Source organism: Rissa tridactyla, chromosome 19 (assembly GCF_028500815.1).
Source record: "Rissa tridactyla isolate bRisTri1 chromosome 19, bRisTri1.patW.cur.20221130, whole genome shotgun sequence".
NCBI lineage: Eukaryota > Metazoa > Chordata > Aves > Charadriiformes > Laridae > Rissa > Rissa tridactyla.
Genome location: NC_071484.1, coordinates 975,630 through 999,249, shown reverse-complemented (window position 1 = coordinate 999,249; position 23,620 = coordinate 975,630). Strand labels below are relative to the sequence as shown.

The 23,620-nt window shown below is 53.8% G+C and overlaps 4 gene segments (V, D, J or C); all 4 read left to right on the top strand.

Moving 5' to 3' along the window:
- The first annotated feature begins 3,495 nt into the window (after positions 1 to 3,495).
- LOC128919462 (T cell receptor alpha variable 4-like) lies at positions 3,496 to 7,448 on the top strand. The segment is given in 4 exon segments: positions 3,496 to 3,593; positions 5,093 to 5,400; positions 7,159 to 7,222; positions 7,393 to 7,448. Coding segments are annotated over 4 exon segments (480 nt in total).
- A 426-nt stretch (positions 7,449 to 7,874) lies between these two features.
- Positions 7,875 to 8,683, top strand: LOC128919461 (T cell receptor alpha variable 12-1-like). The segment is given in 2 exon segments: positions 7,875 to 7,920; positions 8,328 to 8,683. Coding segments are annotated over 2 exon segments (402 nt in total).
- Positions 8,684 to 13,472: 4,789 nt separating this feature from the next.
- Positions 13,473 to 15,372, top strand: LOC128919460 (T cell receptor alpha variable 1-1-like). The segment is given in 3 exon segments: positions 13,473 to 13,580; positions 14,431 to 14,723; positions 15,214 to 15,372. Coding segments are annotated over 3 exon segments (501 nt in total).
- A 5,203-nt stretch (positions 15,373 to 20,575) lies between these two features.
- LOC128919459 (T cell receptor alpha variable 4-like) lies at positions 20,576 to 22,511 on the top strand. The segment is given in 3 exon segments: positions 20,576 to 20,627; positions 21,461 to 21,741; positions 22,389 to 22,511. Coding segments are annotated over 3 exon segments (456 nt in total).
- The last annotated feature ends 1,109 nt before the right edge of the window (positions 22,512 to 23,620 follow it).

Below are 23,620 nucleotides of genomic sequence, written 5' to 3'. Positions count from 1 at the left end.
GCTACAACAAAGTGAGAAAACAAATCAACTGAAACATGTACATAGTACAAACGTCCAAATTCCATAATGTGCGTAACTTCAGATTGCCAAAGTTTATCAGGTGTAAGCCCTCATGGGTTAACCCCCGCAAATGATGGCAGAGGAGCCAGCTGCTGACAATCGGCACAAGTTCGCACAATATCATGTGCTTGTTGTTCTGTTAAAGAAAATGGCTTCCTTAATGCCTTCGCATTTTGATGAAAAAAATCATGCGACATTTTAGCTTGCTGCATAATGTTCGGAGTTGTTACCGACAGAGTGTGATAATCTGCAACTCCGTTTCCCTCAATTAAAGGACCAGGTAAACAGCTATGAGAGCATATGTGGACAATAAACTAAGGAAACTGTCTTTTTTGTAAAAACAACATTAATTGCAGCAATAGCTTAAATAACAATTGGTTCCCTACTTGTTTTAGAAATGCTCCTTCAAGTCTTTGAACAATGCCAGTTGCAAATGATCAAACTGTGTGCCTGAGCACTTCTCTCTTACCCTAGAGTGATATTTTCTCCTTTTTGTCCCTGGGCACAGAGGTGGCTCCTCAAGCAAAACATCTCCATGAACAGCAGCTGCTGCAGAATGTCTCTGACCTGAGCCCACAGCAGGAGTCCGTGAGGTTTTAATGTTCACGTGCAATTGGGTAGGCTAGACCAGGAAAGCAAGAGCAGGAGGTAGGAATGGAGATGACCCCAGCCCAGGTCAGGCAGTGTCCACGCTAGAAGGATGCAGGTGCTCATGGATGACTTTTACCACCTCAATATCTGCTGCAGGAGGAAAATGGCTGCCACAAGGAAACCAGTTGTCTGAGGTGTATGGTAGACAAATTTCTGAAGCAGGCAATCCATGAACAGACTAGGACAGAGGCTCTCTGTGACCTGCTAACCACAAGTGAGGAAGAACTGTTGGATGATGTAAAGTTCAAGGTCAGCCTTGCCTGCGGTGACCAAGAGACTGTGGAATGTAAAATCCTCACAGAACTGACCAAGACAAACAGGACAACTACTGCAATGGACTTCAGAAGAGCACATCTTGAAGTGGCCAGGATTGAACTGCTTGGCAAGATGCCCTGGGAAACTTCCCTGGAGCACAGCAGTCCCAGGAGAGCCAGCTAACCTTCAAGGAGAGCCTCCTCAGAGCACAAGGATGGTCCTCTGCAATGTGGACAAAAGAATGCAGCTGGAGTGGAAAACTGCAAGAGATGTAAAGGGAATCAAGAAAGGTGTTTCTGGGCCTATTGGCAGCAACAGGATGGCTAACTAGATGTGGGCTTATTGCTTGGTGAAGAAGTGGATCTGGTGACATGTGCCATGCACTTGATGTCTCTCCTGAGCTTTTGCTGGTATGGCTTCTCCTCAGGCCTACCACATGCCTGCATGTCCCCACAGACTCTATGGGAATGAAGCAGCACCCACAGTAGAAGAATAAGGAATTAAGGAGCTCGTACTACCATTTGGACATACACAAGTTCATGGGATCTCTTGGGATGCATCCAAGGGCATTCAAGGAGCTGACTGGACAGTATCTACCCAGTGCCTGGAAGGAAGATGGAGCAAATAATTTAGAGAAGGCTCCTTCTCTAAATGCATGAAATGCAAGAAGGGGATTGGGAGCAGCTTGGGAAAGCAATTGGGATTGCTTTCTGGGCAGGGAGAAAGGATGAGGAATCTTGTCCACCATGTTCTGGCCATCCCTGGGTGCAAGTTTCCAATGCGGTGTTGGTGGTGTCTGGGGTGGGATGCAGTCTTCTCTTATGTCCATGTCAATGCCAAATGGACTTGTACAGCCCATTGACCTGATGCCATGTCAGGCAGGGGCTAAGACCTTGAATCAAACAGGTCCTGAATGAAAGGAACATGAAGCCTGAGGTCGCTGGTGAGTGGAAGGACAGACCCTGTGGCTTGCACAGGGAAAGCCAAAGAGCTGACAACTGCTTTGGTCTTTCAGCCTACAAGGACCTTCATGTCCCACACTGGAATCTCAGTCTGAGTGCCCAGCAACTGCCGCAGGAGGGTACAGACATTAGATTTGAGGCCACATCCACCAAAGCCTAGTGCTGTCCCACAGGGGTTTCCAAAAGGGACCCTCTTTCCGACACGGGGTGTCAAGGGTGTATGGAGTTCCTGAGCTGATCTCCCCTCCTGAATGTTTGTCTTCCTGGACTCAGGCCCAACCAGGAGACAGTGCAGCCAAGGCTTCCCCCTTCCCTTTCATGTACTTTGGTGAGCTCATTGCCAGGGAGCTCTGCTGGGACAGCTCAGCCAGGGATGACTTCCCTCTCTGTGGAGCTGCTTCTGAGCCGAGACTCTAGTGTAGTTGAGGGCAAAGCTCATTGCTTTCTCAGGAGGTGATGGGCACTGTGGACAAGAAAAGGCAGTGGAGATGAGTATCTAGAGTATAGCAGGACCTCTGACAGCCTCTCCTGTCCTTTTTATGACCTAATTGGAGGTAATTGGGCTCAATAAGAGGATGGTAAGGTAAGAGCGGAATGTCGGTCAGAAAGAGCTGTGAGCAGTGGTGCAAAGCCCAGCTGGCAGACACAACCTTGTGGGGTCCCTCAGGGATCAGCAGTAGCACCAACACTTCGCTAATGTTTTCATGAACAGTAGTGGGAAGGTCAGCAATTCCTGCAAGTTTGGGGCTGACACCCAAGTACAGGGAAGAGGCAGGACACTGATCTCTGTAAGCCAAATTGTTCCCAGCAGGTCCATGAAGTACCTGTTTCAAGGAAACCGAGAAGGTTGCCTAGACTCTGGAAGTGCTCTGCCACAGGAGTAGAGGCAATGAAGATCTGCTGGAATGAGGGGAGCTGAAGTTCAGAAGCAGGCTAAAAGAATTGAGAACAGGAATGGGGTGGTGTTGGTGGGGGGGGGTGGGTTCTGCAATTTCCAACCTGGAGGGGCCTGGTATAATGGGAACTGTTCAATGCAAGTGTTGGTCTAGATGACCTTGGGAGCTCCCTTCTGACCTGTGTTATGACACTGGGATTCCCAACCGCCCCTGCCCTCCCTGATCCCTGCCTGCCCATGGGCACATTTGTCCTCACACTCCCTCTGCCCCAACACAACTCCTAGGCATTGTGCTGGGGCTGCAGAGCAGCAGCTGAAGGGAGGCCCTCAGCCTCCTCACTCGCAGCCGCGGGAAATGAGTGGCTGCTGGTTCTAGCCCCTGGGCTCGTAGAGAGCTCTGGGAAGCTGGTCCATGTGCTGGGCCAAGGCCCCGCTGCTGTGCCAGGTTGCAGCTGGCACTGTGCAGGCTTCTTCTTGCTGGAGGACGGGGAGAGTCCATTTCCCAGTTGGGCAAAGTGGTACCCGTGCAGAGCCCCTGAGTGCTCTGAAGCCGGGCGATCCTCCGAGCTGAGCCGGCGCAGAGCTGAGCGCCGGGGCGGAGCTGACGGCGGACGGAAGGAGCGGAGGGCAGAGGAGGCGGCGGAGAGGAGGCGGCGCGGCTGGTGCAGAGAGTCGGGACAGGTGGGGAGCAGCGAGGCGCGGACGGCGGACCGGCCAGATGCGGTGGTGCCGAGGCACAGGGCTGGTGGGGCTGGCGGCGCTGCTTCTGGGTGCGTGGGGCTGGCGGCTGTGGATGGGGCCAGGATTGTGCCCGGTGGGTTCCACAGGGAGCCCAGCGACAACTCCTCCCTCTCCTTCTTCAGCCTCTCTTTCCCCCTCCTGCCTCTCTGACATCTTGACCATGAGCCAGCAACGTGCCCTTCTGGACAAAAAGGCTGATGGCATCCTGGGGTGCATCAAGAGGAGTGTGGCCAGCAGGTCGAGGGAGGTCATCCTCCCCCTCTACTCTGCCCTGGTGAGGCCGCATCTGGAGTACTGTGTCCAGTTCTGGGCTCCCTGGTTCAAGAAGGACAGGGAACTGCTGGAGAGGGTGCAGCAGAGAGCTACCAAGATGATTAGGGGACTGGAACACCTCTCTTATGAAGAAAGACTGAGGGATTTGGGTCTCTCCCGTCTGGAAAAAAGATGGCTGAGGAGGGATCTTATTAACACTTTTAAATACTTAAAGGGTGGGTGTCAGGAGGATGGGGCCAGGCTCTTTTCAGTTGTGCCCGGGGACAGGACAAGAGGTAATGGGCACAAACTTGAGCATAGGAAGTTCCACCTAAACATGAGGAGGAAATTCTTTACTTTCAGGGTGGCAGAGCACTGGAACAGGCTGCCCAGAGAGGTGGTGGAGTCTCCAACTCTGGAGACATTCAAAACCTGTCTGGACACGTTCCTGTGCAACCTGCTCTAGGTGACCCTGCTCTGGCAGGGGGGTTTGACTAGATGATGTCCAGAGGTCCCTTCCAACCGTATGTTTCTATGATTCTATGACCTTTTGTGCCCCTTCCCAACCCCCCGAGTCCCCTCTTCCTGTTCTCCCTCTTTCTTCACCACCTCTGTTGGTACGAGACTCCTTGCACGTACACCAGATTTTTCACGCATGCTCTCCTTCCCCTGTGCATTCTGCAGTTCTTATTGCCCTCAATATAGACCTCTCTCTTTCACTGTAACAAGCCCTCTCCCTGTCTGCTCTTTATTTATCCACCCATGCACTCATATTCTGACTCATCTCTCCATGCATTTACCATCTCCAAAGCCTCTTCCTACTCCTCAAGACCCCTCTCTCATCTTTCCCTCTTCTTCCTTCATATCCATAACCACAAATTGTCTTTTCTGCATCGTGCCATTATTCCATATATCCTCTGATCCCCCTGCACTTTCTGCATTTATTCTTCTTCTCAGTTCAGCCCTTCATCCTTCACTGTAACACTTCCAACTTTCCTGTCTCCTCTTCTTCTCTCCACCCATGCATCCACCCATGCATCCATCCCTCCACCTGGCTTTCATTCTAGCTCTGTATGCATCCATTAAAAAGTCCCTTGCAAACTTGCCCCCTTGCTCCACAAAGCCACTGAGGATCACTCTCGATGCCCACTTGGTCCCCATTTGCTCCAGCCCAGCTCTATCTACATGCCACTCTTTCTGACAATTTTTCTGGCAAAAGAGCCATCAGACCTGAGTGATCTTTGGTGATTTTTGGCCTTTTCTTATACTTTCTCAGCAGTGGCTGTGGGCAGAGCCCAGGTGCTGCAGGAGCTGTCTGCAGAGACCACCGAGGGCACCGGCATCAACATCACTTGCTCACACCCCAACATAAAGTCTTACGACTACATCTACTGGTACCGTCAGCTTCCGGGACGAGGCCCCGCACTGCTCCTGAGCACTCTCAAAGACTCCAAAGAGCTGCGGGACCCGCCGGGGCGGCTGTGGGTGTCGGCAGACCGCCGCTCCAGCGCCCTGTGGCTCGCCCGGCCCCGGCGCGGGGACGCGGCGGTGTATTACTGCGCCCTGGGAGACACGGGGAGAGGAGCCGGGGCTGCGGCCGGGCAGGAACCGGCGCGGGCGGGGCCGGGCGTGTGTGTCGGAGCCAAGGGGACAGCCCTGGATGGGCCCGCCAGGGGGCGCTGCCGCTCCGCCAGACGGGGCCGCCTCGCCCCAAACGGCCCCCCGCCCGGCCCCGCGCCCCGGGCCGCTTCCCCCGCCCGACCGGCCCCGGCAGCGGCAACCCCGCACGCCCAGCGGGACGCACACAGAAATCCCCCGCCACACTGCGGCCGCCGCCGGGGCAGGAATGGCGCCCGGAGCGCTGGCCGTGTCCGGCGGGGCCCGGCAAGGAGCAATGGCAGCCGCCGGCCCCGCTGGCGCCCGGCCGGGAGCAGTGCCTTTCTGCTCTGCGCAGGGCGGTGGGCGGCAGAGATCCTCCTGCCCACGGGCAGCCGCCCAGCCCTCGCTCCTGCCGCACGGACTGCCCACTGCTGACATGGAACATACAGGGCCTCTTCTCGGCCTTTTGACTTTCCCCACGAGGATGCCGAGGGAACCCTGGGCAGCTGCTTTTGTCTGCTCTGCAACTACGGGGACTCCAGGGCGCAGTTGCCAATGCCAAATGGTCCTTAGAAAAGGACAGCCAGAAAGGGTTTCTCATTTCATTACTCTGTGAAAGCTCATATATACAATGGAAAACTGAGTCCTCCAGCCCCACATTTTCGCAGAGCTTTCAAAATGTTCCTGCTAGCGTTACAAAGTCGTTGTATGGGTTCAGGAGTTGAAGCTCCCCAGCAGCAGGAGAAGGTCATGTCGAGGTCAGAGGCACCTTCAAACGCTCCCCACAGGGGCTCAGTGGTGAGACCACGAGCTTGTTTGACAGGATTCAGCACATCTGGAGTTGAGGCCCAGGAGACAGGGTAAAATGCTTGGCCTGGACACACTGAGCGCAGCCTCAAGGTATGCCAGGTTCCTCCTGGAGGAGTGAGTCAGAAAGGGTTTTTGCTGAGTTGCCCTCAGGGGCTGGAGGTCTGAGGGGAGTGAGAGCTGGCAGGAGGCCTCTGGCAAGAGACTGTGGGCTCCAGCCAGTCCCCGGGGAACCCTGTGTGACTCAAATAGCTGACAGAGGTGGTCAAACCCCATGGGCAGAGGCTTCCAAGGCACAGAGTGAAGGATCAGCCCTGCTCCTTATTTTCTTTCAACTCGATGACTTTATTTCCAGGCAACTCCTGGCAGGTGACAAACAAGGCGGAGCAACAGGTATGGCCAGGCCAGCACACACATTAGACACGTGTTCACGCACTTTATCCCCTCTCATCCCTTTCTCCATCTGTCTTCGCATGCTTGCTCCTGTCCAAATGGCCTTGATCCCTCTCTTTCCCCATCTGCTGCTTCTCCTAAACATCCCATGTCACACACAATCCCCAAATACTTTTTCACTCTATCCCGTAAGGCGTTTGATCCCCTTGTAGGCAGAAACATCCCTGAGTTTATGTGATGATCCTCTCTTCTCACACTTCTGGAGGGTGCCATCCCTAGAGAAAGTGGCTGATTGTGATACTTGAATGAAGAAGGATTTGATGTCTGTGAAGCAGAGGGCTGTGCTGGATGTCCTCCAGCCAAGAGAGGTGGTGTGACTTACTGTGGGTGGGATGTTTACAGCAGGTGCTCTTCCTAGAGACATTTCTCTTGAAAGGTCTCATCCATGGCCTTGGGAGAAAGGAGAGAGAACCCTGTAGGGACAGGGAGTCAGACACCTGGATCTAGGTGCTATTGGCCATTCCTCGTTCTGCCTCCTTTCAGACACTAGCGAGGCACAAGGACCACATCACGGGTGCAAAAGTTCCTCTCTCAAACCCCATGACAGGTGAGTGCAGACCCTTTTCCCTGGCTGGGCAGTGGATGCCAGGAGAAGTTCACTGCTCCCATGCTGGGGGCTGGTTGTGCTGGTTGTGATCTCCAGGAGGAGCAAAAAGCAGGAAAACAGCCTGCAGCCTCCTAGTGCTTGACAACAGACTGCTTGCTCTCTTCCTTCAGGCTTCCACAGTCCTTTCACGTCCTCAGGTCCCTTTGGCAGTGTGACCTGGAGCTGAGAGGCAGCGCTTCTACACCAAGCTATGTCTGCCTGAGGGGATGCTCAAGCACCTTCTGACATGGAACACTGTGAGAAGCCTGGCTGTGGCCTGACTTCCCAAAGACAAGCCTTCCCGTGCTGAACAACCTCCCCTTGGCCCTTGCAAAATTAGGGTCACAGTTTGGTTTCGTTCTTTGGGCTGAGCACTTTAACAACTTCAATTAGTCTCTCTGCAGAGCCTCCTCGTGGCAGAGATGTGGAGTCCCAAGCCAGACAGTCCCAAACTCCTGTCTGCAGCAGCAGAGAAAGAGTTTTGCTCCACCCCCTGTGCTGAGGGTTGGTGGGTGCTTTGGGCTGGCAGAGGGAGGAGAAGTGGTGAACTCTCAAGCTTCAACTCCTGCTTCCTGTGACATGCTTTGACACGGGGTGCATGGGAGAGTGTGACATGGTCCTGATTTTCCTGGCAGCTCTGGTGGGACTGGCATATTTTGGTGAGACACAAGGTTCAGGCTGGGGAGGAGCAGGGCAAGAGGTTGTTGTGCCAGTGGTGGGAGAAGAAATTTGAGTTTGACTCTGCAGGAAACTGGGATTCATTCCACAGGGAGAGCAGGGAGTACAGGTGGGAATGGAAAATCATCTGGGAGATGTCAGCTGTAATGGGTATGGAAGGAGGACGAAGACTCTGCACATGCCTTTCAGTGCTCGCAAGAACCTTTCTATGGGTTATTTTTGCACGGGTGTTTAGAGAAAGAGAGAGCTGCTTGGGTAGAGTCCTACACTGGAAATGGAAACTTCTCTCCCAGGTGTATTTGACCAAATGCTGCCAGCCTGTGTAGGGATGGTTGAAATTTTAGGGGAAGGCTGGGTCAATGCAAGGAATGTTGGAATTCCTTTACAGGTCATGCACAGAAGGACTCTGTGCTCCAATTCCCTCCAGAAAGGACCATCCAGGCAGGATACGACACAACACTGCACTGCAATTTCTCCACCAACTATTCCGGTGCCTTCATCTACAGGTACCAGCAGCTCCCAAAGCAGTCCCCTCAGATGCTGTTGTGGGTGAGCAAGTACAAAGCTCATGTGGATTCAGGGAGGTTCTCCTCCATGCTGTCTGCAGAGGACTCCCAGGTGCTTCTGCATGTGCGGGACGCCGAGCTCCAGGACAATGCTCTCTACCTCTGCGCACTGAGCCCACATCTGTGCCCTCAGTGTGCAGCACTGCACAAGAAGGGGAGGGTGTACCCTGGGGAGTGATTCCCTCCCCACCACTGCTTGCATGGAGCTCTAAGCTCATCTTGCCCAGGAACCACACCCGGGTGCTGTGGTGAGGCTGGGTCTCTGTCTGCACAGTCTGTGCAGCAGGGAGAGGATCTGAGAATTGGTTAGGTTGAAAAGCATCTTTTGAGATCATGCAGTCCCTGTTAAAGCCGGGCCAGCCAGAGCAGGTTTCCCAGGACTACGTTCATTTTGGTTTTTCTGCTGGTGGGCACTCACTCTTCTCCCGTCAGTGGGCATTACTGAGAAGAGTCTCTTCTTCATTCCCTCCCATCAGCTATTTACACACATTGCCAAGATCTCCCACAAGCCTTCTCTTCCCCAGGCTGAACACTGCCAGCCCTCTCAGCCCATCCTCAGAGGAAACATGCTCCAGTCCATCCACTATTTTGCTGTGCTCACTCCAGTATCTTTCTTGTACTGGGGAGCCCAGAACTGGACCCAGCACTCCACAAGTGGCCTCACCAGCACTGAGTGGAGAGGAAGGGTCAGGTACCTTGTCCTGCTGGTGATTCTCTTCCTGCTGCAGCCCAGGATGCTGTTGGCCTGCCTTGCCACGAGGGTGCATTGCCACAGCAGGCTCAGGGACACCCCTGAGCCACTGAGACTGAGTGGGACACAGCAGTGAGTGTTCAGGAGAAGCATCCCAGAGGCTTCTTCAGCTATAACTTTTCCTGAGCGTCCCTCAATGACCACTGTGTGAGAAGGGGGCTCTTGGTGGGAGACGTGACTGCTCCTGTGGCTTTACTTCCCAGGTACAGAAGCCCAAAGTGGGAAAATGACTTCCTGGCCCTACGTCTGGGGATCAGGGAAAGCCTAGACATGTGAGCAAGACCCATCAACCAGGCATTGGACAAGATTCCCTGTTCAACCACTTGAGCTGTCCGCCTGCTTTTCATGTCTCCCCTCCAGCCCTGAGCACTCACTAGTACTTGGCTGGGGCGATGCCTGTGTCCCTGAGTCCCTCTGGGTTCTCTGCCCAACAGAAAACCACTGGTGGCTGCATTTCCAGGATGTGCATTTCTGGGCTCTAGTTTGTCCCTCTGTGCACAAGGCTCTTGCCATACTAAGTCCCTCAGCCTTTCTTTATGAGAGAGGTGTTCCAGTCCCCTAATCATCTTGGTAGCCCTTTGCTGTACCCTCTCCAGCAGTTCCCTGTCCTTCTTGAACCGGGGAGCCCAGAAATGGACACAGTACTCCAGATGCAGCCTCACCAGAGCAGAGTAGAGAGGAAGGATGACCTCCACTCGATCTGCTGGTCACACTCTTCTTGATGCACCCCAGGATGCCATCAGCCTTTTTGTCCACTGGGGCGCATTGCTGGCTCATGTCTGAGGCCAGGTTGTCCACCAGGATTCCCAGGTCTTTTTCCACAGAGCCGCTCTCCAGCAGGTCAGCCCGCAACCTGTACTGGTGCATGGGGTTATTCCTCCCCAGGTGCAGCACCCTACGCTTGCCCTTATTGAATTTCATAAGGTTTCTCTCCACCCAGCTCTCACGCCTTTCCAGGTCTCACTGTATGGCAGCACAGGCTTCTGGTGTGTCAGCCACTCCTCCCAGTTTTGTATCATCAGCAAACTTGCTGAGGGTGCACTCTATCCCTTCATCCAGGTCATTGATGAATATATTCACTAGGACTGGGCCCAGTACTGACCCCTGGGGAACACCACTTGTTACTGACCTCCAACTAAACTCTGTGCCTCTAATCACGACCCTCTGAGCTCTATCTTTCAACCAGTTTTCAATGCTTAGGGGAGGGGTCAAAGGTGAGGGGGAAAGAGGGGACTGGGGATGAGCAAGGGGAGCCAATAGAGAGGAGGAAGGAAAAAGGGAGGTACTTGCAAGTAGGCAGTGGCTGGTCAGTGCGCTTGTTGGGATGAGCCCTGTGCCCGATCACCACAGTCCCCTCTACCTTCTTCATAAATCCTTTCTTAATCTTCCTTCTGTCTACCTTCACTGCCTTTCCCATATGCGAGTGCTGCAAGGTCTGAGGGCCAGTAAATGGAGCGACTGATGTGCAAGAGAGATCTGGGTGCCAGTAACTGGGCAAACAACCAATGGCCATGGGGACTGTAGGCCTGGGTGCCAGTAACTGGATGGACCAGGGTGTGCTGCAAGGTCTCAGTGTCAGCAACTGGAGAAGCGGCCTCTGGTCACAGACCCTGTCGATCTCTGTGCCGGGGCTGGAGGGACTGGGGTGTAAGCAAGGTCTGGGTGCCAGCAACTGGAGAAGGAAGAACGTGTCCCAGGGCTCATATCTCTTGCTGTCAGCAACTGGAGGCACCACACTGCATATGTGTGTGTGAGAGGTCAAAGGACCAACAACTGCAGGGACTTCAGTGTGTTTTCTCCTGGGTGAATTGAACCCGACATGCATGGGTGATTATGTGGACTCTACCAGCATATTTCAAGCTGGCCCATCCAGAGAGTGGGAGAAAAAGCTGCATCTAAAGTCTGAGACAGAGATGGGTAAGTGAGCTCAAGGCTAGTGCATGGCTATTAGAGAGCCTGATATGGTGGTAATATCTGAGGGATCTGCAATTGTGAGGGTGGTTGTGAGAGGAGCGGGTGATTGCATGTATCTGTCTGTTGGAGAAAAACAGCCTAGTCTAGCCAGAGACCCCAGTGCTGGGTAAGAGGGCCCAGGCTGCAGGCAGGGCTATTGGATGGGCTGAGGGCCTGTGTTGGTATTTGAGACACGCACAAATGTGGGTGTGCTTGTGACTCCAGAGGGTGAGGGGGTGTGTGTTAGAACTAGGGAAGTGCATGTCACAGCCGTAATGGAGTCAGTCAAACAAAGGGACACTTTAATGATGAAGAGACCGGAGCATCTCTGGTAGGCTGAGAGAACTGGGCCCGTTCAGCCCCAAGAAGAGAAGGCTCAGGGGAGATCTCATCAAGGCATACAAATAGCTGAAAGGGAGCTGTGAAGAAACTGGAGCCAGGCTCTTCTCCCTGATGTCCAGTGACAGGCATTTGACACGAACTGAAACAACGGAGGCTCCGTCTGAACCCCAGGAAACCCTTTTTCACTGTGAGGGAGCCCTGGCACAGGGTGGCCAGAGAGGTTGTGGTGTCTCCGTCCTTGTAGGAATACAAAATCCATCTGGACATGGTCCTTTGCACCCAGGTCTAGGTCACGCTTCCTGAGGTGGTGTGTGGACCCACTGACCTCCAGACATCCCTTCCAAACTTACCAATTCCGTGTTTCTGTAACACAAGACATGAGGAGGGTCTGAGAGGACTGGCCTTCTTCAGCCTTCAAAAGAGAAACTGAAGTTGAGAGCTTTTTCTAATACTTGATTGGAGCATGAAGAGCCAGATGGAGCCAAACTCCTCCTTGAGCACAGTGAAACAGCGAAAGGCAATGGCCATGGTCTGGAACAGGGGAAATTCCTACTAGAAATTTGGAGTTCTTTTTTTTGTTTTGTTTTTTTGTTCGTTTTTTTTTTTTTTTTAATGCATGCATGTTGATCCCATTAAGAATGGGACTCTGCCTCCACAGAGTCTTGACTAAAATACCACCAATTGGAGATAAGAAGGTAAAGGGGCATAGCACAGGTGATGTTATGTCCCTTCAGGTGCTGGGAGCCCCAGCTCTGGGGCATGAAGTAGAGCTCGAGTCGGGTCTTAACACATAGTGCAAATCCTGCCCATGCTGAGATTCATCTTAGGCATTGTCATCTCTGGAGTTTTCATGGCATTTCCTTGGAAATAAACTGCTCCCAATTTCTACTGTTCAGCAAAAGGGCGTTTATATGAAAGCACAGTGCTTCACTCCTAGATCAAGACAAGGACGTGTTTGTGGCAGCGTTGCCAAGTTTGCCAAGTGATATATACAGCTCAGCACAGCACAGGTCTGAGTCTACTCAGGTCAGGTTAACTTAACGACAGTGAACAATTTGTCCCTCTGCCATGAGTGGTGCATGGGATCACTCTGGAGTTCCTGTGGCAAGGGGGTGGGTGTAGGAGTCCCCATCTGCAGTACCCCCACCCCTTCACATGCCCTTTCAGCTGTGGGTGCAGGGCTGCCCTATCCCCATCCCTCACAGTGCAGCACCCCAATGGGTGCCCCATGTTCTCCCTGGGAGTGGGTGTCACCACTCATCCCTCATCCTGCTTTCCAGTGAACTTATACCATTTTCCTAGGGTAAGTCATCCTTATCGTCTCTGGGTTTGTGGCATCTACACATCAGTTCTGGAGCCAGGTTCTTCTCTCACACTCTGGGTTATCCCACCAGAATAGGACAGAGCCAGAAGCCCTGGGCTGCTGCACAGCAGCTTTCATCTTGTGTTTGGGAGAATCTGGGGGAGAGTTATTTTTCCCAGGTAGCTGAGGAAATAATGGGGAGAAGTGAGAGAAATGGAAGAGACTTCTGTTCCCAAAGGAAATAGCAGTGTCCCCAAAGAGCTCAGGCCCCCAGGCAAAGTTCTGAAACTTCACTGTGGAAGAAACCCCTGACGTCCAATATAAGCCAGCACTGGGTGTTCAGAAGAGCAGGGGATTCTCGCTGGGGAGGAGGGGACTCCACTGTGAGCTCACTGGGAACAGCCTCTTCCCACCACTGGGACACGCAGAGCCCATGAAGGGCTCTTCATGGGGAAATGCTGAGAATGCCACTGGCTGAGGGAGCCACAGGTGTTGCTGCTGGAGGAGGGAGAAACCCAGTAGCAGCATCTGAGGCACAGGAAGAACAGATCACTGCTCTTCCCCGCTGCTTCCTTGGCTCCCCCAACAACGTTGTTTCCGGCAGCTCTGTTATCTCGGGGCTGGGAGGGGGTTTTCTGACTCTGTCTCACTCCACAAAGAGGCGGGTTGATGTCGACATGCACCTCGGATCTCTCATCCTCACGGCCTTCCTGGGGCAACTGCTGGGTAAGTCCTGGTTTTCTATAAATGCATCCTTCTTCCCCCTTGCCAGCCTGATCAGGATCATGCAGAGAACTACTCTTGAATTACAGGAAAACACTGTGAAATACCAGCTCACATTTCTGGTTTTGCATCTCTGTTCTCAAGACGCTTTTACTGTTTGAAAGGAGAGAGAAGAGACACCTCAGACCTCTTCCGCTGCTCTTCTCTCACCTTCAATGCCTTTCTCTCTGCCTCTCTCTTCTGACCCACCTGCTCTCACCACAGGAGATCTCAGCGCTCTCTCTGCACTCTCACATTTTTTCTTTCCAATGCAAATCAGCAGAACTTGTATGCTCTCATCCCACTGACATTAACTGGGTGTCCCATTCTGCCTCCTGGCTGGCACATGTCTGCCATGGCTTCCAGTTTTCCCCTGGTTGTTGACTCAGTCGGGGATCCCTCTTTCTGCCACTCAGCTCACCATTGTATGTACTCAGCGAGCTAGGAGCCCTCAGAGATGAGAGGGATGGGGAAGTAGAATGAATCTTTTTGACAGAGCTCTATGGGTGCCTCAACATGATGGAAGGATGCTGGTCCCAGCATGCAAACACTAGGCTACTACTGGGTAGTAGGAGCAGGAGCAGGGAGGAGGAGCAGGAGGAGCAAGGAGGAGCAGGGACTCAGCACAGCGCTTCTCAAGGTCCACACTGAGCTCAGAGCTCCACATTGCTACTCAAACTCCTCTCCACCTGACTGTCCCCAGGCCTCAGGATTTTCCTCTAAGGCAGATGACAGGGAGCCTTCTATGCTTGCTTTTCACACATGCTCGTGGTTTTCTTCCCCTGTTGAGCTGCTGACCTTTGCTTTCTTCCAGGCACCATGGGACAGATCACTGTCACCCAGCAAGGAGAAGTCACAGTGAAGCAGGGAGACACCTTCCAGACAACCTGCACATACCAGACTTCCAGCTTTTATGGCTTGGACTGGTACCAGCAGAGGAAAGGCCAAGGTCCCCAGCTGGTCTCCTATCATGTAGCAGCTGGCCGCAAGCCCAGTGGCCATCTCACCACCGTGCTGAACACCACCGAGAAATACAGCCTCCTGCAGCTGGAGGAAGTCAAGCTCTCTGACAGTGCCTTGTACCTCTGTGCAGTGCGTGACACCCCGGTGCAGGGAGCTTCCTTGGCTGTGCAAGAACCCAGGGGAAGGAGGGGATGTGTCTGTGCAAGGCTGAGGGTAGGGGAAGGGGCTGTCAGGTGTGCCCTGGCAGTGCTGCTTCCTCTGTACACCCAGGGGTCTGCAGGACAAGATCCTGTGATGGAATGTTTTCTGTCCATTCCACACATTGATTTATGCAACCATGGTCTTAAATAGTCCCATACCACACTAAATGAAGGCACAGTCTTCCTATAGCCAATGCATTGGAAGTCTGGCAAAACACAAGCAGCACGCACATGAGCCATTGCATGTACATATTAGCGATTTATTCATCTTCACCACTCTTAATAACCGCAGGCACATCCATCCTCCCCGACAACTGAGTTTGTCTTGTCTCGAGATGGTGACACCTTAAAACTGGTTCCATTTTGTTATTTCCCTCTTGAACATTGGCCATGGCAGTTGATGTAAAGAGATGCTGTACCTTTTCTTCACGTAGGCAGATCTCAGCATGGGGCCTCCATGCATCCTCATTCCCCTGTTCTCGCTGGGGACATTAAACATTCTAGTGGGAGCTGGTCAGTTCCTCCTGCTCATCTGCTGTGATGAACTGGCACTTTTGGTAGCAAGTGTCCTGGATCTGCTCAGTCACAAATGATCAAATTGTGTCTGAGCACTGCTCTCTTCCCCTAGAGGGTCCTTCTGTCCTTTAATCCCTGGGTACAGAGGTGTGGGAAACAAAGGAAACATCTCAAGGGAAACATCCCCATGAACAGCAGCTGCTGCTGCAGAGGCTCCCCACACAGGGACAGGTGTTGCCCCTCACTCTACTGTGTTGGGGAGGACACTCATCACAGCCCCACAGACTCTCTGGGAATGTAGCAGCACCCACAGTAGAAGAATATGGAACTAAGGAGCTCTTAATACAATTTGGACATACACAAGTTCCTGGGATCATCAGAGTGTGGCACACCTGGGACAAGCCAGACTCCCCACAGGTTGCAGACACTGAGGCTGGGGCACCAGAAATGACACTGACTGATCACAGTAAGAAAGGCACTCAGCCTCTTCAAAGCATTCCTTAAAATGCTATTTGTTAGCATTAAGAGTAGAAAGAAAGAGAGGACCAGTATAGATAACCTGACAGCCCTTCAGATGATGGAACCCAGAACTGCTCTACATCAATTGCTGTCACAGAATGAGAGAATCACAGAATGGCTGAGGTTGGAAGGGAGCCCTGCAGGTCATCTGGTCCAACCTCCCCGCTCAAGCAAGGGCACCTAGAGCCAGTTGCCCAGGATGGTGTCTAGGTGGCTTTTGAATATCTCTAAGGAAAGAGCCTTGGCAACCTCCCTGGGCCAGCCAGGCCAGTGCTCTGTCACTCCCACAGCACAGGACAATGTGTTGTCCCCTTGACAGGGCACAGGACACTGTACATATCTCATCCACAGAAGGGTTACACAGCTTTGGTCAATCATGATTTCAGATCATTTTCATCAAAGGAAACAGATCTTGTCATCGTTTCTACTGTCAACAACTACGACCCTGCCAGAAGTGTATTGTACACGAACAAGTATCAGCAGCTTTCATGTCCTTATTTCTTGGGGTGTAAATCAAGGAGTTCAGCAAGGGAGTAAGAAAGGTGTAAAGAACAGACGCTGTTCTGTCAGTAGATGGTTTAAATCACCATTAAAAAGAAAAGAAAGAAAAGAGCTTTTGGCTACAGTGCCCTTAATTGGAGCTGTAAAACCCACATGGATCCTGTGCCCTTTTCCTGCCCTTCCAGGATCATTTTTGTAGGGCTGGCCATCCTAAGGGCTGTTCCCTGTATTAGCACTCTAGACATTCTGCAAAACAAATCATGTTCCGGAGCATCACACCCATCACCGCACAACCCCAGAGCAGTTCTGGCCATAGCAAGAGGGACACCCTTCCTCAAGAGCTCATGGGGATGCTGACACCTCAGGGTCTCCTGCCTTCCATGGCATTTGTGGGGAGACACAGATCAAAGCAAGGTCTGATGCTCACTGGAAGTAGAGCAACTCAGAATATCTTCCTTAGCTTCAAGGAATGGTGCTTAAGAGAGGAGCCACTGCAGGCTGTCCCAACCTCCCACTCCTCTGAGAATGGAGACGGGTCTCCTTGTGCCCTCACCCCCTTCCACCCCAGAGCAACACCTTTCTCCTTTAGCAGCCTGGGGAGTGTCCACAGAAGAAAGGACTACATGGAGGCCAGGCTTGAATACAATGGAACTTTAATGAGTCCAAAGATGGAAAGAAAGTCATTCCAAATGAAGGACAGGAGTGTAGGGGGCCCTGGAGGCAGTCAAGAGTCTGCTGTGCTTGACCATGTAGAAGTCTTCGCATGATGTCTGTCTGCCTGCCCCATAGAAAGAGAGGAGAAAGATGATCCCCACCAGGCACGTCTTGGTGGGACCTTGCTGCCAAGGGGAATTGAACGAAGCAAGGAAAGTGAAAGAAGGACAAAGCCGTTCAGCTACACTGCAAACACATGCCAAATCCTGATCCTTTGCCCAGCATGATGTTCTGAGTTCCTCAGGGAATCTCCCTGGGTCATTCCCAGCATCTTTATCAGAGGAGGGACCTTCTTCCACAGTAGCGGCTGGAAATGCCAGAGAGGTCACAGCACCCAGAGGTGATGGGCACTCCATCACAGCTGAGGATGCTGCCAACAGCAGCGGAGGTGGAGGATCCCACAACAGTGTTCTGTGGGAAGGAGCTGAGGATGGGGCCAGGCAGGGTCACCACCACAGCAGGAGGCTCAATGACAACGCAGGAATTCTGGCACTGCCTGACACAGGGCTCATTGCAGCTGTTGGCCAGTGGGGTGGGGCCACAGGGTCGGCAGGGCTGGCACTGGTTGTAGCAGGACATTCTATAAGGGTTTGGAGGTGCACCTGGGAGAGAGGATACAGACAGTGAAGAGCACAAGCATGAATAAGAAACTGCCTTGTTTCCCCGTCACAAAGAATATAAGGCCAGTACTGAGTGGGGAGCTCAAAGCTCAGCCCAGAGCCCCATGGTCCTTATCGCCCTACAAAAAGCAGCCTGGACCATGGAGGATCTTCCCTAGTGCATAAACCAAAAGATCCCTCTGCCACGTCCCAGCCTCTCACTAAGCAGATGCTCGCCCCTCTGACAAGAACATCCAAGCCCCAGCACAGGCCACAGACAATATCAGCTGAGATGTCCATCAAGGAGAGATCTCACGTAGGAAAAGAAGGAGAAGGAGCTGCAGACTCACCTGGTTCCCAAGGACAAGGAGGCCAGGGAAGTGGATGAGAGAGTAGGGACTTGGACTGGCTTTTATACCTGCCCTTCATTGCCGCAGCACCAGAGGCACCCTTTGCAGAGGTAACAATTTTTGCACAAGCTCATCTTGAATGCAAACCATCGCAGCTAATGATATGGGCTGTGCTTTGGTTTCCAACACTGCTGCCTTTTCATTTCCAGAGTTGTTCGATGCCCATTCCCCATTCCCCAGTGAAGGCTTCCTGTGATCAGTGGGATGAAAGGCCCCAGGATTTCCAGGGCAGGAATGCAGCAGCGTGGACAGAAGAGTCATCTCAAGTGCTGTATAGTTCCAGGGCAGGAAAGACGCCTCAACATAGGCCACTCTGTTGGGGCTGTTTGAATTGTCGTTCTGAGAAAGAAGCTCCAGCCGTCCTCACCTAGACACCCATGGGCTCCTGTGCATGAGGAAGTGCCACATCCTTCTCTTGCCCTCCCTCCTCAGCTCACCCCAATGGTCACTTGATGTTGCCTTCCCGGCTGTGTGCGTTGCGCTGCTAGGTTATGACAACATCCTGCCTCACACTGCCCTCAGGAAACTGGCCAGTTTTGACTGTCTCCTTGCAGTCTGTGACTACAGGAAAAACACCATGGGCATGCCAGGGGCCTTGTGCTATCCCAGAATGCCCTAGCCTTGCTGTGGTTGTCCCCAGATGTCCTCAGCAGAGCCCACAGTACATTTTTATGTGTTTCCATCTTGTGTGCTTTTGAGTGCAGCCAGCTTTTTGTGAATGGATACGGGAGAACAAATTTGTTTATGATTCCACACCAGTGTGCATAAGCCTGTGTGAGTGTGTGTGTATGTCCTTGTTGTCCCTCCTCAGGAGGGAATGTGCAGGTCATAGTGAGGACAATCTCCCCTGCTCTCTCCATGAGCACCACAGAGCAGCAGGTTCCCAGGATTAGAAGGAGCCCGAGTGCAGCTGAGTGGTGATGGCACCAGCCTGCTGGAGATGCGTCCAGGGAAGAGGTACTGAAATGCAGCCCCTGCCTTCTGAGATCTCCTTCTTCTGTCTCTGCACAGCTGACACTCTGCTGCTGCCCATTTCACACCACAACAAGGATGGTTCCACTCCACTTGGGATCCTTAGTTCAATTGAGTGTGACAATATCAGGAGTACCTCAGCATGGCTGGCAGTCCCCACTCCCTGCCTCTCCAGGCCAGGACACAGCTGCTCTCCCCAGTGCTAGAGAGTTCAAAGGATGGGGATTGCTTTCTGGGCAAGGTGAAGGCTGAGAAATCCTGCCCACCATGTGCTGGCCATCCCTGAGTGGATCTGCTTCCAATACCGTGTCAGGGATATCTGGGTTAGGACACAGGGCCCCTCTCATGCCCAAGCTAAGGCCCAACGGAGTTGTTCAGCTCATTGGCCTGGTGCTGTGTCAGGCAAGGCCTGAGAGTGTGTCCCAAAAAAGTACTGAATGAAAAGAACATGAAGCCAAGGGCCAAGTGCATTGCTTTCTCAGGAGGTAACAGGCACTGTGGAGAGGGCAAGGGCAGGGGATATGGGTACCTGGAGTTCAGAAGGAACTTTGATACCCTCTCCCATTCTTCTTTATGACCAAATTGGAGATGAATGGATTCATTAAGAGGATGATAAAATGGGTGGAAAGTTGGCTGGACTACCAGGCTCAAAGAGTTGTACCTATGGAGAAATGGGCTGACTGGAGCCTCATGAAGGCCAAAAAGAGCAAGGGCAATGTTTTGTATCTGATGGAGGAACCAGCCCATGAACTCATGTAAGCTGGGAGCTGGCTGCCTAGGAAGCAGATCGACAGAAAAGGATGTGGGGTATAAGGACAGCAAGCTGAACGTAAGACCACAGTGTGCCCTTGCAGCAAAGGTCAAGTGCATCCTGAGCTGGATTAGTCAAAGCGTAGCCCACAGGTCCAGGAAGGTGACCCTGCCCCTCTGGCCCATGTGAGACCACATCTGGAGCACTGCCTCCAGGCTGAGGTGCCTTCGTCCAAGAAGGATATTGACCTACTGAAGCAAGTCCAACAAAGACCACCAAAGCAGATAGGGGGCAGGCAAACATGACGTGCGAGGAGAGCCTAAGAGAACTGGGCCTGACCATCTCGGAAAAGGGAAGGCTCAGGGGAGACCTTCTTGCTTTCTACAACTGCTTGATCAGAGAGAAAAGAGACAAAGGACGAAGACACTGGAAGTGCTAAGTGACTGAGCAGCGTCAATGGACATCACCTAGCATGGGGAGAAATCTGTAGGATTTCATATGGGAAGCTGGACCATCTGCTGTGCCAAGGCCCCGCTGCTGTGCCAGGCTGCAGCTGGCACTGTGCAGGCTTCTTCTTGCTGGAGGACGGGGAGAGTCCATTTCCCAGCTGGGCAAAGTGGTACCCGTGCGGAGTCCCTGAGCGCTCTAAGCTCGGGCGAGCCCCCAAGCGGCGCCGGCGCAGGGCCGAGATCCGGGGCGGAGCTGGCGGCGGCGCAGGGGAGAGGCGAGGAGGCGGCGGGGAGGAGGCCGTGCGGCCGGAGCAGAGAGCAGGGTCTGACGGGGGGCAGCGAGGCGCGGGCGGCGGAGCAGCGGGATGCGGCGGTGCCGAGGCGCAGGGCTGGCAGGGCTGGCCGCGGTGCTTCTAGGTGCGTGGGGCTGGCAGCGGTGGATGGGACCAGGGCTGTGACCGGCAGGTTCTCTGGAGAGCCCAGCACCAACTCTTCCTTCTCCTTCTTCAGCCTCTCCCTCCAACTCCTGCGTCTGCCATCTTTTTTGCCCCTTTAAAAACCCTCCGAGTCTTAGTGTTCTTCTTCTCCCTCTTTCTTCAACACCTCTATTGGTACGAGCCTCCTTGCATGCACGCCTGATTTTTCATGCACCCTCTCCCTCCCCTGTGCATTCAACAGTACTTATTGCCCTCAACATAGCCCTCTCTCCTTCACTCTAAGAACCCCTCTACCTGTCTACTCTTCCTCTCTTCCCTCACTGATTTTCTGACCCATCTCTCCATGCAACTACCATCCCTAACCCCTCTTCCTGCTCCCTGAGGTCCCTTTCTCTTCTTACCCTCTGCTTCCCTCGTATATGTAGGCACAAGGTTGCTTTCTGCATCGTGCCATACATCCACTCATCCCCCTGTGCATTCACCTTTTATACTTCTGAATTCATCCCTCCATCCTTCACTGTAACACACTCACCTTTCCTGTCCTTCTGTCTCTCATCATTCATCCATCCATCCATGCACCTGACTTTCCTTCTGTCTCTCCAGGCATCATTTGCAATTTCCCTCCCAGACTGTTCCCCTTGTTCCACACACACCAGGATCACTCTCCATCCTTGTTGATGAGCTCCCTGTCCCCAGTTGTGCCAGTCTGTCTCTGTCTCACTGCCACTCTTTGTAGTGATTTCTTGGGGAAAAGAGCCATCAGAGCTGGGCGATCATTCTTGATTTTTGTTCTTTCCTTCTCTTTCTCGGCAGTGGCTGTGGGCAGAGCCCAGGTGCTGCAGGAGCCGTCGGCAGAGACCACCGAGGGCACCGAAATCAACATCACTTGCTCGCACCCCAATATACAGACCATGCAGTTCATCTACTGGTACCGTCAGCTCCCGGGACGAGGCCCCGCTTTCCTCCTGAGCACTCTCAAAGACTCCAAAGAGCTGCGGGACCCGCCGGGGCGGCTGTGGGTGTCGGCAGACCGCCGCTCCAGCGCCCTGTGGCTCGCCCGGCCCCGGCGCGGGGACGCGGCCGTGTATTACTGCGCCCTGGGAGACACGGGGAGAGGAGCCGGGGCTGCGGCCGGGCAGGAACCGGCGCGGGCGGGGCCGGGCGTGTGTGCTGGGGCCAGGGGGACAGCCCCGGACGGGCCCGCCAGGGGGCGCTGCCGCTCCGCCCGCCGGGGCCGCCTCGCCGTAACGGGCCACAGCTGCCCCGGCCCCGGCAGCTGCAACCCCGCACTCCTAGCGGGACGCACGCGGAAATCCCCCGCAACACTACGACCGCCGCCGGGGCAGGAATGGCGCCCGGAGCGCTGGCTGTGTCTGGCGGGGCCCAGCAAGGTGCGAGGGCAGCCGTCGGCCCCGCTGGCTCCCGGCCAGGAGCAGCGCCTTTCTGCTCCGCACAGGGCGGCGGGCGGCAGAGATCCTCCTGCGCACGGGCAGCCGCCCAGCCCTCGCTCCTGCCGCACGGACCGCCCACTACTGCTGCTCCACGGGCAGGGGCTGGGGATCTCTTCCACCCCACTCATGTCTCCAGGCTCTCTTAGAACCGGAAGACCCAACCGCTACAGTGCCAACACAAGCTCTTGCTTTGACACCACAACCACAAGTGGCAACTTTGTCAATCTGCTCAGCTACACACTTACAACTTGAATCCTCCAGCTCCACACTCTGCTTCTGGGGTGCTCCAGCTGGTGTTGCAAAGGCATCCTGTGGAGCCAGCAGTTCTACCTCGGCACCAACTTGAGAAGGAGATACTGGTTGTCACAGACACCTTCAAGTGTCTCCTGCAGTGCCTGGTGATCAGAACATAGAGCTTGGGGCACAGGATTCCCCTTAACCTCAGACTGAGAGCTTTGGTGTTGAAGGGAAGTCCAGGAGATAGGAGAGAAGCCTGAGCAGGGCACTGGCTGAAAGACACATCTGAGACTCGAGGTCAGACTCAGGATGGAGCCCCAAAAGAGATGTGCTAAGTTGCCCATTGGGGCTGAAGGTCTATGGGGAGACCTGGAATGAGGCATCTGGACATGGGGTCCTGGGCCCAGCCAGTCCCCAGTGAGGCCTGTGTGGCTGTAGGAGCTGAGAGAGCTGGGACAGTCCGTGTTCAGAGGCTTCAGGGGCAGAGAGGAAAGGGTCAGTCCTCTTCCCTGCCTCAGCTGGGGCCTGTAGTGGCAGCCATAGTTATATTCCAAGGGAACTCCTGGCAGGTTTGCAGTCATTGGAGAGCAGACGGCAGCCCACTGTCCTTCTGCCATGGCCTCGACTGAACAACAGGACAGTAAGGGCCTTGTGGGAGCGTGGTTGTGAATGGGGGCTGCTGTGCCAATAACGTGCTTCTTGCAGTCCCTGCTAACTGTGTGAGAAAGGCCCTGGGTGAGAAGAGGCAGAGGAGCCCTGCTCCAGGCAGCAGACACCAGAAGACATGAAAATCAAGTAGGCCTTTTGCTTGCCTGGGTACTGAGGTTCTGGGGCCCAGGGTGGGAGAAGCATCTGGAGGCTGTGGGTAATGTGGGTAGGAGAAGGGACATAGAAGTACTGCCTGCACAACAGAGAGCTGTGTTGCCATGTCCTCCCCCTGCCAGAGTGAGGCAGTGTGTCTGTCCCTGTGCAGCTGGTTTCTGGAGCAGATGCTCTTCACAGAGATGTTTCTCTTCAGGTTCCTTATCTATGGCCAGAGGAGAAGGGAAAGTGTGTGTGACACCTGGGTCCTCGGCACTTCAGTGTGTGCCTGGTCCTCTCTCCATCCAGACAGTCCCAGGGACAGGGTGGACATGGGCGGGTGCAGGGGTGCCTTCTCCCTCTCCTGCAGAGCTGGGTGCAGGCCTGTGCAGCTGGCTAGGTGGTGGGTGTCAGGAGAAGTTCTCAAGGGATCTTTGTTCTTTAGATGGCCACTACTTAAACCATGATTCTTTTATGTCTCTAG